General features: G+C 42.7%; 1 protein-coding gene across 1 annotated transcript in view; it reads left to right on the forward strand.

Moving 5' to 3' along the window:
* The window catches only part of LOC112952379 (multiple epidermal growth factor-like domains protein 6), a 166,877-nt gene that overhangs the window by 105,282 nt on the left and 40,127 nt on the right, over positions 1 to 21,468 (forward strand). Inside the window, exons 6-13 of the mRNA XM_026045227.1 lie at positions 497 to 619; positions 9,881 to 10,003; positions 12,990 to 13,112; positions 14,919 to 15,056; positions 17,138 to 17,173; positions 17,259 to 17,381; positions 18,154 to 18,312; positions 20,225 to 20,356. Of these exons, the coding sequence (XP_025901012.1) occupies positions 497 to 619; positions 9,881 to 10,003; positions 12,990 to 13,112; positions 14,919 to 15,056; positions 17,138 to 17,173; positions 17,259 to 17,381; positions 18,154 to 18,312; positions 20,225 to 20,356 (957 nt within the window). The remainder of the gene's footprint in view (positions 1 to 496; positions 620 to 9,880; positions 10,004 to 12,989; positions 13,113 to 14,918; positions 15,057 to 17,137; positions 17,174 to 17,258; positions 17,382 to 18,153; positions 18,313 to 20,224; positions 20,357 to 21,468) is intronic.

Genomic DNA, 21,468 nt, shown 5'->3' on the forward strand with positions numbered 1-21,468 from the left:
TTTGTATATATTTCAACTCATTGATTGAAACTGTTYGATTGAGATGCTCTTGCATGTCTTTTTTTTCCTTTTTTGCCTATTGTATGTGCCAGTACCCTCAAGAGGAACTGCTAAAAATATGCCTGATGCAAAAGGAAATCTTCATACCTCAAATCTTTATAAAAGCCAGATGTTATCAGATGTGTTCCATTACTGTAGCTCTTTGCCTGTGTTTCCTGGGGCCTCAGGAAGCATGCGTGTTGCAGATCACTTCCATTAGCAAGTGCTTCGGAAGTGCAGCGTGCACAGGCAGTGCCCGCAGGAAATTTGGAAAACTCCATGAAATTTCCATTTTCTTTGCTTCGCTTACAATGCAGAAGCAAAGAGCAACAAGAAAAAAGAGAAACCCTTGAAGTGCAATGGTTGTGTTATGTGTTATCTTTAGACGGGCCAGGAAAACCAGAATACTTTTTTTCTGAGTCTGTCATGCAATTTTAGTCTTCTCTTTCTTGTCCAGATGTTGACGAGTGCGCGGCAGTGAACGGAGGCTGCCAGCAAGGCTGTGTGAACACCCCGGGCTCCTTCCACTGCGAGTGCAGCGACGGGTACAGGCTCCACGCTGACGGGCGCACTTGCATTAGTAAGTAAATGGTTCTTGACAAGCTTCAGGCTGCTCTTTCTCAAGCTGCTGAACTGTCTTTGCAGAAGTGTAAAGACATGTAGTCTTTCTCAATCTCAGTTTTGCCTAATTTGCAAAGGATACCTATATCCCTTTCTGCTCAAGCAGTTTGCCATAATTTCCAAATTTGTTCTTTCTTGCGAACAAAGCGGTGTTGGTGTCCAGGATTTCTGTGATGTCTTGTGAAAAAATCCTGATTTTTTGAAGCCATCGAGAGGTAAAGAAATGAAAGGTCTTCCTTTCAAATGAAAAAAGTTTCCCCAATTCTGAGTTTTTTTCTCTTCATCGTATCCCACTGCACACTCTTACCATGCTCTTGGCTTCTCCATCGCCATTTCTCATGCTCATTCTTTAATTTTTTTGCCTGCTTTTTCTGAGGAGGCACCAGCAATACAGAGCAGAATCTCCTGTCCACAGCTGCCTCTCAGTGCTCTATTGTGCCAGGCACTTGGCTCCATAAAACAGCTTGTGTCTTCAGTGGTCCTAAATGAAGGCTCAAAACCAGCTGAAGTTGAATTTAACCCAGTCTATAATAGAGAAGCATCTTGAAGAGACGCCTGGGAGTCTGTAAGGTTTCCCAGGCTCTCTGGTGAGAAGCAGCAGATGATCATTAGCTGTATTGGGAGTCAAGGAGGAAGAGGAAGGTGGTGCAGGAGTGAGCGGAGCAGATAATTCACTGTGGAGGCTCCAGAGCAGAGGCCAAACTTGTGAATTTTTAAGCTGCTTCTGGGAATAAGGTGCTATGGACTGGGAGATGGAGAGGGAGCTTTTTAAAAGGCTAATGAAATATTTAAGTATGTTCTGAGAGGTCTTTGATTTTTCAGAAAATGTGTGAATTGTAGCCCTTCCCTTCACCCACTCTCTCTTCTTCAGTTTTCACTGTACGCTGAATATTTATGTAAAACCATTGGTAGTGCAAATTTGTCTGTTTCGATCCGTTTTATACTTTACTTACTAAGCATAGTGAAAAGGATGCACAGGATGGGCCCAAAGCATTCCTCTCGGGCACATTACAGTGTGTTTATCCTGTGCTAATCCTCTGGCCTSCTGAAGAGGGGCCCGTGCATATGAAGCTGAGTTCTGAGTGCTTTTCTGCTCATGCTGCTGGCTTCTAATTACGAGGCAGTAGATTTATGATAGCTCTTTGTTCCCACTGTGCTCCCATTTCCCTTGATATAGTTCTTTAAAGCTGCTTTTAAAGGGTTGCATCGCTCCTGCATATCAGGAATACATCTTAATCTGCTGCAGTCCTGCTCACCCAACACTGATTCTGCTCTGGTGATGGGCTCAGTTGTCATTACAGACATCTCCTGTTGGTCAGAGAAATCCCATTTTAAGAATCCRGCATCTGAAAACAGTGTGGACAGGGTTATCATGATCCTAACGGCTGTTTTGTGTTCAGACTAAGGTGAAAATCCCGTGATGTGCAACTTAGAGCTACCCTGATGGACACTCATGTAAATGAGAGCCCCGTGGAGCTCAGCAGTTCAGCTGGCTGATGTGACACGGCTGCTGCTCTGTGTTTCTTGGGAGGTCTAGCAAGTATATCTGCCATTCAACTGGTAATAAATGCTGTTTCTTACACTGGATGCTATGTGTCCAGAAACAAATCTGCAATTTATTCTGCATCTTGTTAAAAAGGGAGAGCTACCATCCTTGTACAGCAGTTCAGCTAGTACGAAAGTCAAGCTGTCAGATTCTTTAAAAGGATTAAAATGTTCTGTCGTTTAAGAAGAAAAGAATGTCTCGTTTGAATTTTTTGAACTTGACTTACATAATACAGAAAGAGCAGTTAAGCATAGTCCTATCACTTCTGCAGAATAAGTTTGCTCAAAACTGTGTCATTGTCTTAGTTCTTGCATAAAGTCAGTCCCTTGGTCTAAAGGGACTATAAAGTCATTGGTGCAAAAACACAAGATATTCTAGTGCACAAGATGTGGGAATGCTTCATTATTTAAAGAATCTACCACTTCAGGTTTGTTACATTTACTAAGACATACGCATTTTGATAATTAGCTGCAATTAATAATATGCGTTTAGTCTTTTCTTAGTGCTCGTATTTGGAGAAGGAGTGGATAAGGAAACACAAGTGTGAAAGAAGTAGATAAGTTGAATATATAGAAAGGAGTGGTTCATATTTAGTAGAAACACTAATATTTTTCTGCAGATTAAAAGAAGATAGAGAAGGTATAATGGCTGAGTTATGTTACTCCCTCCTAGAGAGTGTCATTTAGACAGTGGTGAAGGAGGAATTCCATACTAAAAGTTACTGAAGTACACTGAGGGGAAATAAGCAACAGAAGTGAATAATTAATGCAAAAAAAAACCCCCCAAAACCTATTTGTGGGATTGAATGAGCTTATTTGTATAATACTTAGAAACTCCGTTAACATGGTGTGGTAGAGTTTTCTTTTGTCACARACAATGAAGAAGTTCAGTTAGTTTTCCCAGTCATGAACATTATCAGAAAATGAATTTTCATTTCACATATGTAAGTATACACAGGAAGCTATTAAAAATACCTAATACAATGCTATTTGTATTCACTATATCTCAGAAATTATCCAGGATAAAAAGAAATAAATCCTAAAATAAGAGACAAAAGTAAGTTACAGAGCGCGCCGCTGTCTTGGCAATAGATATACACAGTACTGAGCTGAGAATACTGAGTTTCATTTCAGCTTTTTAGACAACACAAAACGATTATAATAAACTCTCGTGAATTGGAGCTCAAGAAAAGTGCTCCCTGATGATGATAGACAGAAGTGCATAGAAGAGAGCTCCGCGAGTGCCTGGCCTAGGGACTCTGGCTCTCCGTGACAGGACAGCGCTGGGGACGGAGCATTTGTCCCTGCGGCTCTGTGTACATTTCTGAGCGCTCGCCTGATCAGCAACAACGACACGTGTCCGCTCTGACCCCGTGTAGCTGAGCAGAACATGCAGCAGTTCCAGGAGGGCTTACATTTGCAAGAATATTTGTTCCATGAATAGAGTGGAGGATGTAACCGTCTCTCAGGCACGCTAAAAAGGGACTACRTTGTGGAAACGATCTGTTTGTGAAGGGTTATTATCTCAGATACAGGAATAGGAAACAAGCATCCCTTTACACAGGCTTTTCAGCTGAACACAGCCCAGATTTGTTATGTTCATTCTTTTCATCTCTCCTTTTTCTTTTCTGGCAATCCTATGTTTCTGGAAGCAAAAGTGCCAAAATCATTTGAGGGAAGCAGATTTCCTATCCTAAATGGCTTGTAAGTGGCACATGCATAAGCAAGTAGATCTGTATTGTTAAAAGAAGTTATATAGGCTGTCTCTGAAGACTCAAAAACCCAAGATAACTTGTGTTCCTGTGTGATGATATGGGGGATCATTGAAGTTCCATACAAGCTCTTTCCATAGAGTAGTGCCATACTGTTCCCACGTCCTCCTAGTGCGTTTGGGATCCTGTCTAGTCCACCCTTGCACTGCTGGTGCAATCCTTAGAGGAGAGAATTGGAAGAAATCTCTCTGTAGTTTGTAATTCTTCATATTAGAAACTCCTGCACACACTCTGGAACAAGTAACCTCTCTGCAATGCGTTGCCCTGTTCAGTTTTGAATAGCCTGTGATTTCCCTTGAATCCCTTGATGATCTCCAGTACCTTGTGTTTTGCCAGTGTCTCCTTTTTCTTCCTTATCTTTTTTTGTCCCAGAAATTTCTCTCCATATTGATTCATTTGAAGCTGTCATGACCAGCCTGAATGATCACTAACAAGTTAGGTAATTAAAAGAACCAAAAGTAGCCCTGTCCAGTGTTTCCCTTTTGTTTTGAATGCCTTGATTATGTTGATTTAATGAATCTGACCTCGTTAAAGTTTCACTCACTGGTGCCTGGAAAGCAGAAATTCACACAAAGAGCATGTTTATTCCTGTACCAGACTATGTTTTTGATCTCATGTAAATTCATTGTCTACCCTGGAATTCATTCCCATCCKAACTCTAGAAGGGAAAGCAGCACACAGGCTTCAGGATGCAGTTCATCTCCTGTGCCAGCTGTTACCTTTCATGTCTGCCTTATGCAGAAAAGCCGTCGAGATGCAGCTTTTTTGCTGGGACTTCTGCTCACTGAGCCTCTTCTATAGGTGAAGCAAAAAAGAAAACATCTTTACAGAACCACAGTCTATATTCTGCCTCAAAGTAAAAGCACAGTATACCTGCAGTTACATTCCTAGTCACTGATMAGGTTAAATTTAAGGTGTTGGAAGACGCAGGCCTGAGAGGCTTCGTGGTTTAACAGCGGGGTTGCCATCCTCACGCCTACCCGTGGCTCCTGCTGCTTGCCACGTGCTCCAGCCCCGTGGGACGTGGGGTGGCATTGGCCACGGTCTGCACCCGTCGCCAGCCCCAGCCAGCAGCTCGGGCCAGGCCCAGGCTCTCTGCTCTTAGTGGCTCCGCAGCAGGGCTGGGTTTCTCCCAGACACGAAGGGGAGACCCTGGAAAGTGGAGGGGGCACCACATTTCTGCCTAAATCCTATGCAAATAGTAATGCGCTCAGAGCTCGAGCGGTAAGCCCTTTTATGAGAGTGGAATTAGGCTTATTATATGCAAAGTCTCTCCTTTTTCCTGATCAAAGATGGGCTGCCAGAGCCTGGCAGAGCGAGTGTGATTTATGCTGCTGCTTYGCTAGTGGCTGATCTCGCTCCGTCTAGCACCTTCTCTCCTCGGCACGCGGGTGCCGYGGGAGCGGGCGCAGGAAAGGAAACCCTGTGGTGGCTGCTCCAGGATGCTCAGTCTCTCCAAACGCCACCCAACCATGCAGCACAGGCTGGCAGGGGACTCGCCAGCAGGTTTGCAGACCTTCCACGGGTGCAGATCTGCAGATGAGATCCAGCCAATTTGTAGGAGAGACGTCTCCGGGCTGCTGCACCGCAGGCTTCCACGGTACAGGGAAAGTTGCTTCTCTTTTTTAACACRTATTTGATTGTAGGAATGACTTGGTCATCATTAATTGATCGCACCAGATGAAACACATCCCGTGGTAGCTTTTGTGGCAAACGTTTTCTGAGTATGTAAGGGTACCTGGCAGAAGCCACTGTTGTCCTGACCTAGCAGGGTGGAATTGAGCTTCCCTCCCCACTTCTGCTCCTTGACCTTCGTCCCATCAACAGCAAAGCTCTTTGCTGGCTTGAATGAGTCCAGAGCTTCATCACTGGAGCTTGATGTCCATGGAAGACTAAATAGTCTTTCCAGCTACCCATGGATAACACAGTACAACACTGCTGTTAAAATATATATAGATGCCGACACACACACACACACACAGGTTTGCTTATGTGCAGCACACTAGTAGGTTCAAGTGATCCATCTTAGTTTTAAAAGCAGCATGTGCGTAGGGGTGGGTGTACGCTAACATGCTTTGGCAGGAGGAGAAATGCTTCTCCAGAGGCTGGGGATGTATGCTGAACAAAAGAAGAATATTAATTTGCCTGTGTAAAAGAAGCAGCTTCTTTACAGGCACATTAAAGGGTGGCTTATTCCTTGTTATTTACTTTGTATGTCTGTCCTGTGCTCCTGCAGAGCTTATGAGTCCCATCACTTAGAGCTTCCCAGGCAGGAGACCGAGGAAATGAGCTTGAAAGACAATTTCTTCCTTTTAATCAATACTAGCAGGGACGGAAGAAACAATGGAAAAATGCCAGTGGATCCTTTCTGGTTTTTCTTCTTAACTCGGTGGACTCTGGAGTGTTTTGCTGCTGTCAGATCAAAGGGTGGCTCTACTTCACTCGGCATTACAGGTCTTAGATCTTCCCTGCCTTGCTCTGCAAGTCACCAGCTCTAGTGGGAGAAGGGAGCCCTGTGAGTGCAAGGGGAAGCCACCCAGGTGGAGTGGGGAAAGGTGCATTTATAAAAGCTTGTAAAAAGTATGAGATTGCATCCTTTTACTGTCATTTACATATCTGAAATGGGAAAAAAATTTGGTGGGTAAGTGAGATATGTTGTTGCAATGCTTTCTTGCAGCAACAATCTCCATCCATGCCGTAAGGGGCTGCAAGGGGTAATGTGGCCAGTTCCATTCAGAGCGGTGCTGGCCAGGCCACCAGCTGAAGAGAGGTGGCCCTACTGCATAAGCAAGCCCTGTGCTACCTCTCTGGAAAGCTAAAGACTAGTAAAACCCGCCCAGGGCACTGTCCTRGACATGAAATTCATTTATATTTCACCCTGCCTGCCAAAGCGGGTCTAGGATTCACRTATTAACAGGTCTAGAATTGCACACAGTTGGGTGTGAAGTTTGCCTTGGTTCATCAATACAAGCAAGTTATTAGCCTAATAGGACCCTGGTTGTTCATCACAAGCTGACAGTGATGGCGTAGATTAGGACCTTAATCATTTTAAAGCCTAATATTTCATTACTTATCAAGTTGTGTATAAAGTTGGCCTGTGTAGTACGTTTTACTCAGCATGAAGCCTTTTCCTCATCTGCTCTTGGTTTATGTTATTCCTTATCACAGTCTGATTCATTCATCTGCCCCTCCAGGTTATTAAACAAATATGTTCACAAGCAGGAGAGAAGTGCTACCATTGGGGTTGATTCATGCATTTTTGGTGGACTTTAGAAATGCAGCAGCCTTTGGGCGATGGCCCTCCTTGCACACCCAGGCACATGAATCACGATGCACCAAGGCGAAAGAAAGCCCCGGGAAGACTCTTGTGCTCGGAGAAAGGGGGATCTGCCTTGTATGGGGCACTTGTTTGGCAAAATGAAGGCCAAGTGGGGTGCTTTTCTCCGTAGATACCTTAGTTAGTAAAAGAAGAGAGAAGAGTGCTGCTTAAGCCATCAGACACGATTTTTTACAAGAATAAATGCATGTAAAGTAGCCGTGAGCACATTTGGGTTGGTGTTTAGGGGTTCTGAGACATTTTAAACAGAGAAGATGGGAGGAGGAGAGTGTGATGGGTTTAAATTTCAAACCATTGGGAGCTGGATGGAGAACTGGTAGAGTCACAAGGGTTTTGGCAGCAGTGGGTCTCCGTGAGCAGCGGGGCAGTCACCAGAGCTGACTCCTTGGGAGCTCTGAATCCAAGATTTTTGTACCAAGAACATAGCTGCCGTGCCAAATCAATGCAGTAGCTTGGCTTTTTTTAGCTAGGCTTCTCCTAGCTGTCCTGGGATGTGTAAAAAAGATAAATGTTCTACTTTGTTTTTTGTTGTAGTGCTTAGCAGCTTGGAATAAGGTTTCATACCATGGAGTCTGTTTCCTAATAATGTCAAGTAATAGAGTCAAGTATGTAGGAAAAAGAACACCAAGGAACTATTTTAAGCRTTCCATGAAATCTGCCTCCGGCAGCAAGGAACAGATGTGTAAAACAAGACAATCGGTGGTTGCCTTATGCTGTGAAGATCTTTCTTTTGCAAACCTTAATCTTGTATAACCGCTACCAAGGCTGCTATTTTTATTGAAATTGCTACATTTTACTATCACCTACCCTATAATTTGTCGTTTGCTTGTTGTCATTCCAGAGAGTATTACAAGTTTTACTCCGTGCTGTAATCATTGCCTAATTAAAGCTCTGAAAACCTTTATAATGTACAGGTTTAACAGATGCTGTTTGATAGCGATTTCATTCAGTTTATCCAAACAAAAAAAGAGCCAGCAAATAAGATGTTTTCTTGAATCTAAATCTTTTGTAGACTAGAAATTGTGAAACTACAGAGCTGTTGTCAGCCCTGCAATGTGTCACAGAGGATGAAGAGCTGCTGTCCCTTCCTAAGAAAACTGTTTGCAGCCTGCGTTGAAAGTCCAATGGAAGATTTCAGTCCTATATCCTGAAGAGTGATTTTTTTTTTTTTTTTATACCATCAAGTCAGACTCAACCTGCAGACTTGAATGGTTAAATTCAAGGAGATGCAAGGAGATGAAATGAAGGAATTCAGATGTGTTTTGAGATGGTGTTGTCTGTCATTAAACAGCAGCACAGACTGGCACAGACCGCTGTTGGCCACACAGAAGAGAACAGGTGAAAGCTGGAGGAAATGGAAAAAAATACATATTTAAATATATGTAAAAATTAGTAGTCTTTTGCTCCAACCCCTTTCTCTATAGCTTATATATATATATAAAAAATCTCTTGTTCAGACATGCCATGTTCTGACGTGATAAAACTGGACAGGTACTGCTGAAGTGAATGCTTGGGGTCAGCCACAGGCAGGCTGGTGGTGAGCAAGGAATCCTCATCAAATTTCTCAGATCAGGCAGTAATTAGTAAGGTGCTAAAAATGAATTACAGCTGGAATTGCTAAGGAAATAGGCATAACTTTTAAAGATCCTTATTTCAAGTTCAGCAGAACACTGGAGGATGCATCTTCCAATTATCCTTCAAATTTACCTAGTCCACATTACTCACCAGCATCTTGGCATGGCTAAAACTCCATGCTGGAACTTAAAAATAGGGCAGAATCAGGTGCTGGTATCAAATCTCTGGCTCCTAACCTAAATCAGCCYCGTGCAAACAGTCTCTGTTGTCAGTGTGGGCCTGTATGTGTGTTCAATGTCTTTATTTGCTTGGGCTATTGCTGYATGCTCCCAGGTGGAGCGCACGCAGGGGTGTTTTCCATAGAATAAACTCATAAGATCCAGTGAGGTCTTGAAGGAGGTGGTGAGTTTTGCAGACAGTTCATAAACCTGTTCATAAGTATTGCCACTTAGAACTGTTTATCCTTAAAACAAAGGATAAAAAAATCTGTTCAAAAATCTTGAAATATTAATGCTCTGTGTTTTTAAGATTCCTCAGTCCTTTTGGGGACAGGCCTTTTGGGGCTCTTCAGCATTTATTTCCTATGGTGACATCTAAACCTGCATTATTCTGGGGCAAGCTCCACTGTTATATGTTTATGTCTTGGGATGCAAATAGCCAGTGTTCAGAGTAATTCTCAAAACTTGAAATCTGTTCAAGTTATACCAAAATAAGGATAAAATGCACTTTTTCTGTCCTACATAAGGGACATCTTTTTCCCACTGTTTAAAGTGCTTCTGCTGCTCTATGAGGAACTCTGTCCAACAGCACAGAAAATAGCGTGCAGTAAAAGAACGGATTTAACTACACGCCAACTGCTGTCAAATATTTTTTCAGCCTAATCTCTTTCAGCTACAGTAATCTCAGCTGCTGGTTGTAACGATGGCAGGTAAGTCCAATTTCAGACAAAAATGTGACCTTTCAGTTGACAGGGTGCTCTAATTGGTTTCAGTGATAGACCCCTGCGCAAGCGGGAACGGCGGATGCTCCCAGATCTGTCAGAATGAGGGAGGTGCTGCAAAGTGCGAGTGCCATCCAGGGCATTACCTGTCTGCAGACAGAAAGTCCTGCTTAGGTAAGAAACTGCGTGCGGGCTATTTATTGGGAAGGACAGGTGTTATTCCATATTCTGCCTTACTGAGTTTGCATGGAAGCGGATATGTTGTACAAATTTATGTGTGCATTTTGAAACAACGGTATTTGTGATATTTTTATCAGCCGATAGTCTTGAAAAACCATTTTAATATTGGAAATTATATAATCCCTTAAAGCATGCTTTCTAGCAATTAGATTTATAGATTCAGTAGCATTGTTCTTGTATGGTCCCTTTAAAATAATGCCCCAGATACAGCTCCTGAAAAATTGGTTCAAGTAACACTCTGAACCAGGTCACTGAAAACCTATTTAGAATTCAAAAGGCTTTTTAGCTGSAGAACTGTTTCCATATTAATAGAGAAACTACTGTGAAGAAAAAAATAGCAAAGTCCAAGATTTCCAGAGAGCTTCAAAAGTTGAATTCCAAAGTCCCGTATTTAGTCTTGGATTTTCAAAAGGATCTAAAGGATTTCAGACACCAAATCTGGGGGAATTAAGGACCAAAGTAACTGCTTTTCTCTTCTAAAGTGGTGCTTGGAAGCCACATAGTTGATCAGTTTTATGAAGAGCCAAGCACCTGTGGGCTTCCAGTGAACCAGTTTTGAACAGTATTGTCAAAAGCAGGGTGCATATGCAGGCAGTGATTCTGAATTGCTCTGTTAGRAAAATTGGTCAGGATTTTAAAGAGAGTTAAGTCCTTGTCTGAGGCAATGTGCTGAGCATTTAACAAAGTACTTGCTTCTTGCCCTGGGTATTTTACTGAACGGCCTGCMCGCCTCCTGGGAGTAGCACTGCACACCTACGTGGTTCCAATGTTTTTACTGGGTTTACTCATCTCAGTTAAGTTATTGACCAGCTAAAACATCCCCAGGTACCGTAGACACTGCTATGATGATTAATAGGTGCAAACAGCAGTAGATCTAATAACCTGGATCAGAACGTTAYTCATTTTATCTTGGGTACACGTTGACAATTGCATTAATTTATGTATAACCTAATATGCCAGATAACTTCTAGTGCTGTATGTAGGAACAAATTTTCTTCCTGACCTCATAGCAAGTCTTGAATCATGAATCATTAAGCTTCATTTCTTACTGTGAATCTTCAGCTATTGGTTTTGCTGCTGTTCGATGCCTTTTGCACAATTCAGGCTTGTATTTGATTTTTGAGAAACTAAGTTGGGAGGGGGCAGAGGACAGGGGAGTTCATACTGCAGTTACTAGCCATATTTACAGGATATGAAGAAATGCATGCAAGGTGGCAGCTGTGGTATGATTTTCCATAAAGAAAACCCAAAAAGAACACAGAGAAAAACCAAAAAGAACATTTACAGCATTTGCCAACATATTCTGCTTGAAAGGTGGCAATTAATTAGAGGGCATAAAAAAAGGGGAAAAATAACCCATCTTATTCGAAGCTGCAACTGCACACACTGCTGCTTCAGAGAAGCTGTCATTCACTCTTAAATTTTCATGACCTCATGAAAGGCTTTTGCCTCGGGCCCCTTTGGCAAGTAGGCTGGGTTGTATCCAGGTATCTTCGTGTGCTCAAGGGCAGGAGTCCCTGAGAAGAGCAGACAGCAACTCCTCCACTCCCTGTGCAGGACCAGCTCTAACGTATATAGAGAAAAGAAACTGCTAGGAGGTGGTTTRCTATGGCAAGACGTAACGATCCACATACCTGACAGTTCTGTCCCGTGGGAGGCTCTGACCCATGGTCTTTGCAATTAAAGATCTGCCATTTTCAAGCAAAACATCAAGAGAAGATGCAAGAGAAGGAGCAGGAAGGCGTGTAGGTGTTTGGCACATGGAAGACGATGCCAGCCTTTGTGCAGAGGCTTTTCTGCAGCTACACTCTCCAGCAGCAGTATTTAATATATTTTTTTAAAATTATTCCTTAAAAGAACATTCTCGTGTTCTTCCAACTGAGCTTTTAAGAACATAGTTGTCTTTAGTGGCATTTATCTGCAAATGCAGACTACTGATCATACAGAGGAGGAACAGATTGGCTTTGAGAGGTCTCTGAGAAGAACAAGCTTCCATGCAGAGCTCCTCACCCTTCTTTCCTTGCAGGTAGGGGTGACACCCCCTTGGTTGTGGCAGGTGCCTCCCTGCAGGACTTTATAGGGAAGAAACTGCAGAAACAGCAGYAATGACTGCAAATCATATGTCACTGATGAAATTATCAAGTTTTCCTTTTCCATGACAATTTAAATGACATGGCTGTGAGGACCTAGTGGTGTTTTTAGGGAACTAGATTTTTTTCTGAGTTTTCCAAGTTCTTCAGGTGGCTGCTATTGCTCTTGCTGTCATTACAGAAACAATCAGCAAGCCACCCTACAGTATAGAGTGTTTATATAGAACATAAATTCAGAGCTTAATATTGTAATATTCATTTTGAGAGGTTCGGAGTCAGAATGCAGACAAAAGCATGGCCCGTTTCAACAGAGAGGTAGGTAGAGATTGTTTGACCTAMTAACACTGTGCAAGAACTTTCAGCAGAATTTCCTTAGGAAAATATCTTGTATGCCAGAGAATGAATGCATTCATTAAGAATTTATGTATAAGAAGGGAATAAGGAAGAAAATCAATTTCAAAGCATTGACATAAACTAAAAACAAAACCCAAGCATTAGAGAGAGATACTGGAGAATTATTTTGTAGGTCATTACAGAAACAATCAGCAAGCCACCCTACAGTATAGGGTGTTTATATAGAACATAAATTCAAAGCTTAATATTGTAATATTCATTTTGAGAGGTTCGGAGTCAGCAGTTTCAGGATCAAAAAACATGACTATTTTCTAGAATGCTGCCGTGGATTTAGCATTTCTGGATTCATTAGATACTSCCACATGCAGACTAACATCAAGACGCTCTTCCCGGTGGACACTGGCAAACGGATCCACATGGCACGGAGCGGTGCCGTGGTTTTTCCCAGTACCCAAACGTGTCTCTGTGCTCCGCAGACGTGGATGAGTGCGCGGACGGGGCAGCCGGCTGCGCCCACGGCTGCGTGAACGCGCCGGGATCCTTCGCGTGCGCCTGCAAGCCCGGCTTCGAGCTCGGCGCCGACGGCCGGCAGTGCTACCGTAAGTGACAGCTCCGCAGCCGCGCTGCCCTCCGCCGGGAAACGCTCYGCTGCTTTCCTAGTTCACCTAGGTTAGAACTCCCTGCAACATAAACGCGTGCACGAGCTCAAGCTTAATATTATTTCCTTTGTCATGTGCTGCAGCCACTGTTGCGGTTGATACATTCCTACGCCTGTGCTCACAGTCCCTAATTATTGCATTTGAAAGAGCAAATAGTCCTGCTGCTTTCTTTTGAGCAAATAATGAATTTTATTCCAGAGCTACCCAAAATATAGCTGTTCTATGAAATGAATTTATTCCTGTCCCCATCTCCTTTTTTTTTTTTTTTTTTCTGGATCTGAAGCAAGGGAAAATCAACTTGATATTCTGCTTTTGTCGTTATCTGTCAGTGTTTACTGGCATTTCTTCCTGAGATTATTGACATCATTTAGCAGATCCTATAAGGAAGCAAATTCTGCATGAGAAAATTCATTGTACGACTAAAATTTCCCAAAGTACCACATTGATGAGCCCTGTTGTCTCCCCTCACATACTTCACACTTGCCAGAGGGATTTATTTTTGAGGATTTTGTTGAGAAGAGGACTGACTTCTAGTCCTGGCCTGCCCTTGAGGGTAAATTTAGATTAATACAGGATGTGGTGTGGAAGAGGTGATGTTATTACGGACCTAACATAAGCTCACTGGAATGCAGACAAAAGCATGGCCCGTTTCAACAGAGAGCTAGGTAGAGATYGTTTGACCTACTAACACTGTGCAAGAACTTTCAGCAGAATTTCCTTAGGAAAATATCCTGCATGCCAGAGAATGAATGCATTCCTTAAGAATTTATGTATAAGAAGGGAATAAGGAAGAAAATCAATTTCAAAGCATTGACATAAACTGAAAACAAAACCCAAGCATTAGAGAGAGATACTGGAGAATTATTTTGTAGGTGATGTGGACCTGGGAATGGTGCAATGGCAAAGGAAGTACAACTAGTGCATAGATAGGAACTGACCTGTTACTGAGACAGTAAAAGTGGTTTAAACTGTTTAGGCTTTCTTGTGATTTTCTGAGAATGTTTTTTTGAATGTTCAGCAAGTGTCTGTGGTCCTGTTTCTTTGTGCCTTATGTACGACATTAGGTAACAAATCCTACAAATAAAAACATCCTGCATATACTTTTGATCAGAGTTACTACAGCTTTTGAGCAATTTGCAATCTTTGTTTATTCTCCAGAGCCTTAGTGGAGTTACCAGAGGCAGAAGGAGCTGCCGTCCATCAAAGGCCCAAAACATGCAGGATTTGTTATATGCTCCTGGTTTAGATATCAGCCTTGGGAGCTGAATTATGCCGTTAAAATGTCAAAGACATTTGTGTTTGCTGGGTGTTTTATAAACTGCCTCCCACTCACATACAAGTGAAAAAGCAGCTTTTTTGGGAAATGGCATAGGCAGATTCATCTGTCTGGGTTTCTCAAATGCTTCCTTCTCTCTTTTGGAGCAAGGGCAGAATTCATTACTATGTTCAAACAAAACAGAAATCTGCAGAAATATGTAAACAGCCCTATAAGAGGTCGACTGCAAAACTGGTGASCCAGGTTCACGTTACTGAGGTCCAGACTATCAGCTGTTAGGCCACAAGACGACGTGCAGCCAGCGTTCAGTGATTCAAACCCCCTCTCTTCCCTGGTGTGTGCGCTCCCTTCGTTTGCATTCCCTGCTACAGCAGCCAGCTTAAGGATGCTGTTTCATGGCAGGGTTATTCTGCAGTTCCCCTCCTCCCGTGCTGGCTTTTTAACATCCTTTTGATTTGTGTCTCCTCGAGGCATCGAAATGGAGCTCGTCGCTAGCTGCCAGGACCACAACGGCGGGTGCTCGCAGCGCTGCGAGAGCACGAGCGCCGGGCCCCGCTGCTCCTGCCGCCTCGGCTTCCTGCTCGCGCCCGACGGCAAGACGTGCACGGGTAGGTGAGACGTGCACGGGTAGGTGAGACGTGCACGGGTAGGTGAGACGTGCACGGGTAGGTTCACGTGGGCCTGCCTCCCTTCAGGGCAAGGGAAGGGCATCACGGGCCTGTCGAGACAAAGGAGGTCTCTCCTCTCCCCTTCTCCTACAAGTTTTAATCGGTATCGTCCTTAGTGTCTCACTCGCCTTGCCATGTGTTTTTGGTGGGATTAGTCATTTATGAGAAGAATGTCTTCCCAAATTGAGAACGATGCTTCTGTACAACTTCCATAGTCGGGGCCGTGTCTCACGTGTGCAGCCCAAGCCTGGGTTTTGCGCAGCTTGGTTTTCCCCGTGCTCCTGAGCCAGCGCGTGGAGGAGACGCCTGGCTCTGCTCGAGTGCAGAGCCTGCTTTTCAGGAGGGCTTCACGTGCAGGCTCCGCTCTGCGTGGTGCAAGTGGCTCCATTTCCATCCGATTGACTCACTGATGCCTTTTCACTTCTGGCTGCGTGAGAAGTTACACTTCGGAATTGAAAGCAGTAGAATTTGATTTGTTTTATTTCAAGAGAAGAGCTTAAAAATTCCTTCATGTTTCATGCAATTTTACAATGTGATTTTTCTGTGTTTATAGCTTTTGCTATGCAAACTGTATTTCATACCCTTTTAGAATTTCTGTCTCTGTGCCATAAAAATGTAAAGGATAGCCAAGACAAGAAAACAACCCCAAAGGAAATAGGCTTCACAGAAACRTGTGGTGAGATCTGAAGAGAGATAGAAGACAGGAGGTCTTACAAATAGGAGAAGCATTGCAGACTTGTGCCAAAACAYGTAAGGACAGACACACTGTAAGGCCTGTAAGCCTGGTTGATAGTGGAGCTTAAAATAGGAAAGAAAAAAACGCAGGAAGGCAGATTGGGACCCAGACCTGAGCAGAGACCAAATGAAGTGGTCTTACCCTGTCTGCTTTCTCTGTCTACGTGAAAGGACTTAGTTCTGCCCAGGCTGCAGTTCAGAGACCTCCTCACAGAGGTGCAGAAGGAAAGCAGTTATTCTGGCCCCAGCAAGGGAAGTGAGAGCATAGGTGAAGATTTTGGCAAGGCTGAGGAAGAGGAAAGCTGTTCTTATCAGAAAAAAAGCAGCCTTATTTGTTGGATGCACATTTCACATTCCCACACAGATGACCAGCTCCTAATAGAACCCAGAGCAAGCTATCAGCTGAAATATCACAGAGAAACTCTGCTTGTGACATTTCTGGAAAACATGCCACGTTCAAATAACCTGCATTAATCATTTTCACGCTGACCTCTTCACCTCAATTGATTAATTACATTTTTCTCCTCCTCTTTCTGTTGTCAGTGTTTCTAATCAGGCCAGTACTCTTTCCAAGGTTAATTGAGACACTGACCTCTCACATCTGTGGTGGCTCATCTAGGTAATGCTCAAAAGCCTTCTGCAAGCTCAGCACTGACAGGGTACCCCTTGAACAGCTACTGAATTGCTCCACAGACTGCAAGGGCTGGTATCAGCCTGCAGTTAACAGATAGCAGCTGGGTTCTTGTATCAGACCATAGCACAGCAGCTCCCACCATACCCATTTCCACACAGACAACAGGCACCATGAAGCAGTGGCCTGGTCATTATTGGCCACAGAGCCAGGAGGAGAAGCTTTTGAAGCTGAATCCCTAGCATGTTTCCTAAGAAGAGCTTCAGCAGCCATGTGCCAGCTCTGCTGATAAGGCTTGCAAATGCGATTGCACTTTTATAACTGGAATCCAATAACTCAGCATCACACTGGGACAAGTGGGGCCATAGGAGACAGGTCAGCACAGGGAGCTTTTGCTTCTCTGTCTGCATACACCCTTTGCTGACACATTTTAAAGGCTACTTCTGCCAAAGGAGAGCCCCCAAAACTAGCCAAGGATCATCAGCTGAGCATCACAGCTTAAAGCGGCTGCTTCTATTTAAGACAAAAATATGGCTGAGATAATCTATTCCATGCTGTCCTGAAATACCTTTAATATTTTCAATTCAAGAGAGAAACAGAGAGCCCCAAAGTACTAAGAAAGGAGGGTTTTTCTATGTCTAGGGTAATTTTTCAGATGCTGCTAGGCTTAGACTATACTCTGCAGTCAGAGGTACTCGGGCCTTAACRTTTATAACTTAAGTTATAAATAGTTATAACTTATAAGTTATAACTTAACATTTATATTTGGTTTCTAGATGTGGATGAATGTGGTCTGCATAATGGTGACTGCGCCCATTTCTGTGTGAATTCTCTGGGATCCTACGAATGTGCATGCAAGGAGGGCTACAGGCTTGCTGTTAATGGGCAGTCTTGCATCCGTAAGTGTTTTTYACATCTTGAAGGCTTTTAAATATTTCGCACTGCAAATATGAATTCAGAACCAGGGTTTGCAGAGACCTTGGGATTTTGGCCGGCCAACTCGAGCCATCTTTCTACATGGTCTGTACGGTGCTATAGACAGCAAGGAGATCCCAAGTTCATATTCAAACAATTGACTTTGCCAGAAATTAATGGAAAGTGAGCATTTATATCCCCTGGACATGTATGAAGGCATAAACCGTCTGTTTGTAGAAATAAATACTATTTTGACAGTTTTCCGTACTGTTTTATCAAGAAATTTAATATCCTGTGGCAGCCAAAAGAAAAAAAGGCCAAGTTCTGCTGGGATGAACTAGTGTGAGTTTTTGCTGAGGTCAATGGTGCGATTCTGGATTTCTGCCAATGTAACCATAAAAAAAAAAAAAAAGCCTTTTTGAAGATGAGTTGAAAAAAGAAAACTTCACTCTGTGTTTTTCATCTCCAAAATAAGCTAAAGTAATGACTTAAATATAGATATCCTCAAACTTTAAATAAGGGAGGTGAAACTGCCAACTGCAAAATTTGATGTGGTAATGAAGGTGGCCTTGACCTGAGCTCCAGATCCAGAGTTTACTTCCCAAAGAAAGAGAAGCATTCCCTTTCTTTATCTCGGATAACAGAAACTCTGTTCCTGAATGCAGAACATGAAGTAGCTCAGTTGAGAAACGCGACAGAGAAGTTGTAATGGGGGAAGGTGTCACGAACGGGGTCCTSATGCCACGTGTGTCCTAGCGCTCGGCAGTGCCGAGGTGGACGCGGACGTGGCCTTGGTGGCGGTTCCTGGCCTGCAGTTCAGGCACCCTCCGCAGCTCCTGCACTACGCGCTCGCGCTCAACGCCTTCCGTGAGGATGAAGAGGAGCGAGGAGAGCTCACGCTGCTGCACAGGGCTGGTGAGTGCTGGTTTTGATCCTCCTAATGGCAGCGGATGAGGGGAATGTTCTCGGAAGGATCGGGGCCCGCTGATATATGTTGTTCTGTGTTCTCTTCCCTTGAGTAGGACTTCTTTGGGCACTAGGGAGAAAGGCTCCCATCTTGGCAGCTCTTCCTGGCATCTGCTAGGGAGAAGATGGGGAAGCAAGAAGAGGGAAGGAGAGGCAAAGCAAGCAGCATGCCAGTAAGAGATGGGAGACTTCTTCAGAAAGCAGGAGGTGTCTCCAAAGCCTCAAAGCTTATGGGGAGAAAGATCCTTCCCATGCTGCCAGAGCAGAAACTGTGCAGAGTTTATTGCAGGGCACAAAATCCACGAAAGGCTGTGGGCTRAGAGGGAGACCATGGGAATATCCCTCTCACTCCCCTTCCCACTTTCGTCAAGTTGGGCAAAATGTGGGAGTTAGTTATTTATAAACCCTTCTTTTAGTCTACTTGGAGAGTAGATCAAATATCTACTATATCACGAATATCACAATCAAATATTAATTGACCAGTTTTTGAATGTTATATTCAAGTCTAGCCGCATCAATTTGGGTGCTATAACTCAGTGCTGAGCATCTGTACTTTTTCTAAATTGAGAATTGAAGATATTTGATTGTTTGTGGGCAAAGGTGATGAAGGAATGAAGCTTCTGGTGGCTGAGTAAGTTCTTTTACCTCTCAGATATTAAATTATTCTTTATACTTTCAAATACAAATTAACAGAAGCCCTCTTTAAACAACAAGCTATTGCAATTGATTATGGTTTTCTTTGGTGTGGATTGAATGACTTTTTTAATGTGGAAAAACAATGTTTTTAATGACAATTTGTATTCTTTTGTCTTGATACGAGTTTTCAGTATGTTTAAAGTGAGCGCACTGGAATTCTGCTTTGGAATGCTTGGGTGTTTGTTCAGATCTATAAAAGGAAACAGTTGGGTGCAGAGACCTGGAGGAAATCTGGCCTTACACAGAAAATTGCTGCTGAAAAGCAACCAACCTGCTGGTTATTGTTGGCTGAAGTAGTCTGCCAACTTGCTTTCAGGTGTTTTTCAAAATTCCCTTCCAAAAAACCTCCGGCTACATCCATAAAACCTGTCAGGCAATAAACTGAGCATGTGGTTAGGATCTGAATGTCACAGAGATATTTTAGCAAAGACTAACATTTACTTTCCGTGCCTTTGTTAATAGACACTGCAGAGGGAGGGCATGAGAGTGCATGAGCGTGTGCGAGTTATCTGTGTGCAAGAAGGAAAAAGAAAGGAGGGAAAGTGAGGGAAGAAGGTCATTTTCTTATTTCTTAGTTCTTCCTTAAAATGTATCCTTTTTCATATCCAGAAGAAAAAAAAGGAAGTAATAAATGTGTTATTCTTATATTTTCCTAGAATAACTTAAGTTTTGCTGTTAAAAATATCACTTGGTTATGCTTATATAGCATAGCATCCACCTACTGCAATAAAATAACGAAATGAAGAGCCTTGCAAGGAATTAAGATGTTCCTGTACTGGGGAATATTTTAAATATACAAAGCTAACCATTAGATGCAATTTCACTGTTTCTGAAGACAAAGTGGTTTTAAACATGATTTTAAGTGCTTTCTGAGAATTACAGTATATAAAGGAATAAATTCCAGCTGAAGTCCCAGCTTTGTCTTCATATAGACCCCTAAATTTGAAGAAGAAGATTGGGGCAGCTCCATTTGGCCCACCTTTTGGGATGCTCCAGTGGTGTTCAAAATTACCATTTTGAAACTACAACATCAGTAGTTTTTGTTGAGGCTGTCAGTGCTCTGCACATGTCGTTTTGGCACTTGTGCCTCGGGAATGATAGGTAGGAGCTTGTGAGGTCTTCTCTGCATGCTCACTGAGCCTCCTGTATTTTTTTTTCATTTCAGTTTGCCTTGATAACACTTTTGGCAGTGACTGTAGCTTGAGCTGTGCAGATTGTCTGAATGGAGGGAAATGCAACGATGAGAAGAGTGGCTGCATTTGCTCACCTGGATGGAGTGGCATTATCTGTAATGAAAGTGAGTACTGGATCGTTGGCTGGCATTTGAATGTTAGGGGCTTTGTCCTGATGCTGTGACATTGTAGGTGAGTGGGACRTACGTAAGTACAACTATCACACTTTTAATCAGAAAAGCTCTTCAAGGAGTACAACTGTCTCATTGGCAGATCAAAACTTCATGATCAAAATTTTATTATAGCATGGTGCATTAAATTCTAAGAGATGCTGCATGATAAAACAAGAACCCTCATGCAATGAGCTAAACAGGACACCTCCTTTTTACAATCTCAAAAACATTGCCCTGTTTTTCCTTGCATTGGTAGACTAGGACCTGTTCTCTTCTTGTCTTTTTATTTTAATATATTTTCTTTTATTATTATTTAACATGATTTCCTTGGGATATTAAAAATATCTTTTAAAAGAAATGTTTGAGATGGAGACCCTTTGTGTTCACGGTATATAGTGTGATGGTCCGTGGCAGTAGAAATTGTCATTGCTGCCTTGTCACTGATGGGACAAAAAATAGTTGTCCCATCACCAAAAAAGAACTATTATTTAAATAGCATTGGTCGATAGCGAGCAGTCTTCAGGTTGATCGTTGTCAGATTTGCTTTGTAGGCAAAAGATAAAAATGAAGAAACAACAGAAAATGACTGAAGTCAACCATCTGCCTGTGGCTATTTGGGAGACTAATCTTTGATTAGGTTTGTAAATACTGGTTACAGATGAGAGAATGGGAATAAAGAGGACTAAAATGGTAATTTCTAGTCCACATGAGACACTTCAATGTGTCAGGTTAGGATGTTTTTACTCCCTGGTACTGTCATGGTTACAGATAGATGATGACATTTTCAAGATAGAATTCAAATTRCTTAGTTCATAAATAACGATTTTTGTTCTATATTTAGGATAGATTTCTGTGYTTGTAATCTAGCGGAATTCTTTGGAACTTAAGGAATAATGACTAATGAAACGGAATTATTAGTCAAACCTGCAGTCCTAGCAAGTAGGCACTGACAGAATAAACACAACATTTGGTCTGTATGGGTTAGTCATGCTTTCCGTATTTTTTTTTTCTTATTTTCCTAAAATACAGCATGGTTCATGGTTTTGGGGAAAATGTAATGGTTG

Source organism: Nothoprocta perdicaria, unplaced genomic scaffold, assembly GCF_003342845.1.
Source record: "Nothoprocta perdicaria isolate Ctin4 unplaced genomic scaffold, notPer1 scaffold_4, whole genome shotgun sequence".
In the NCBI taxonomy this organism is placed as follows: Eukaryota; Metazoa; Chordata; class Aves; order Tinamiformes; family Tinamidae; genus Nothoprocta; species Nothoprocta perdicaria.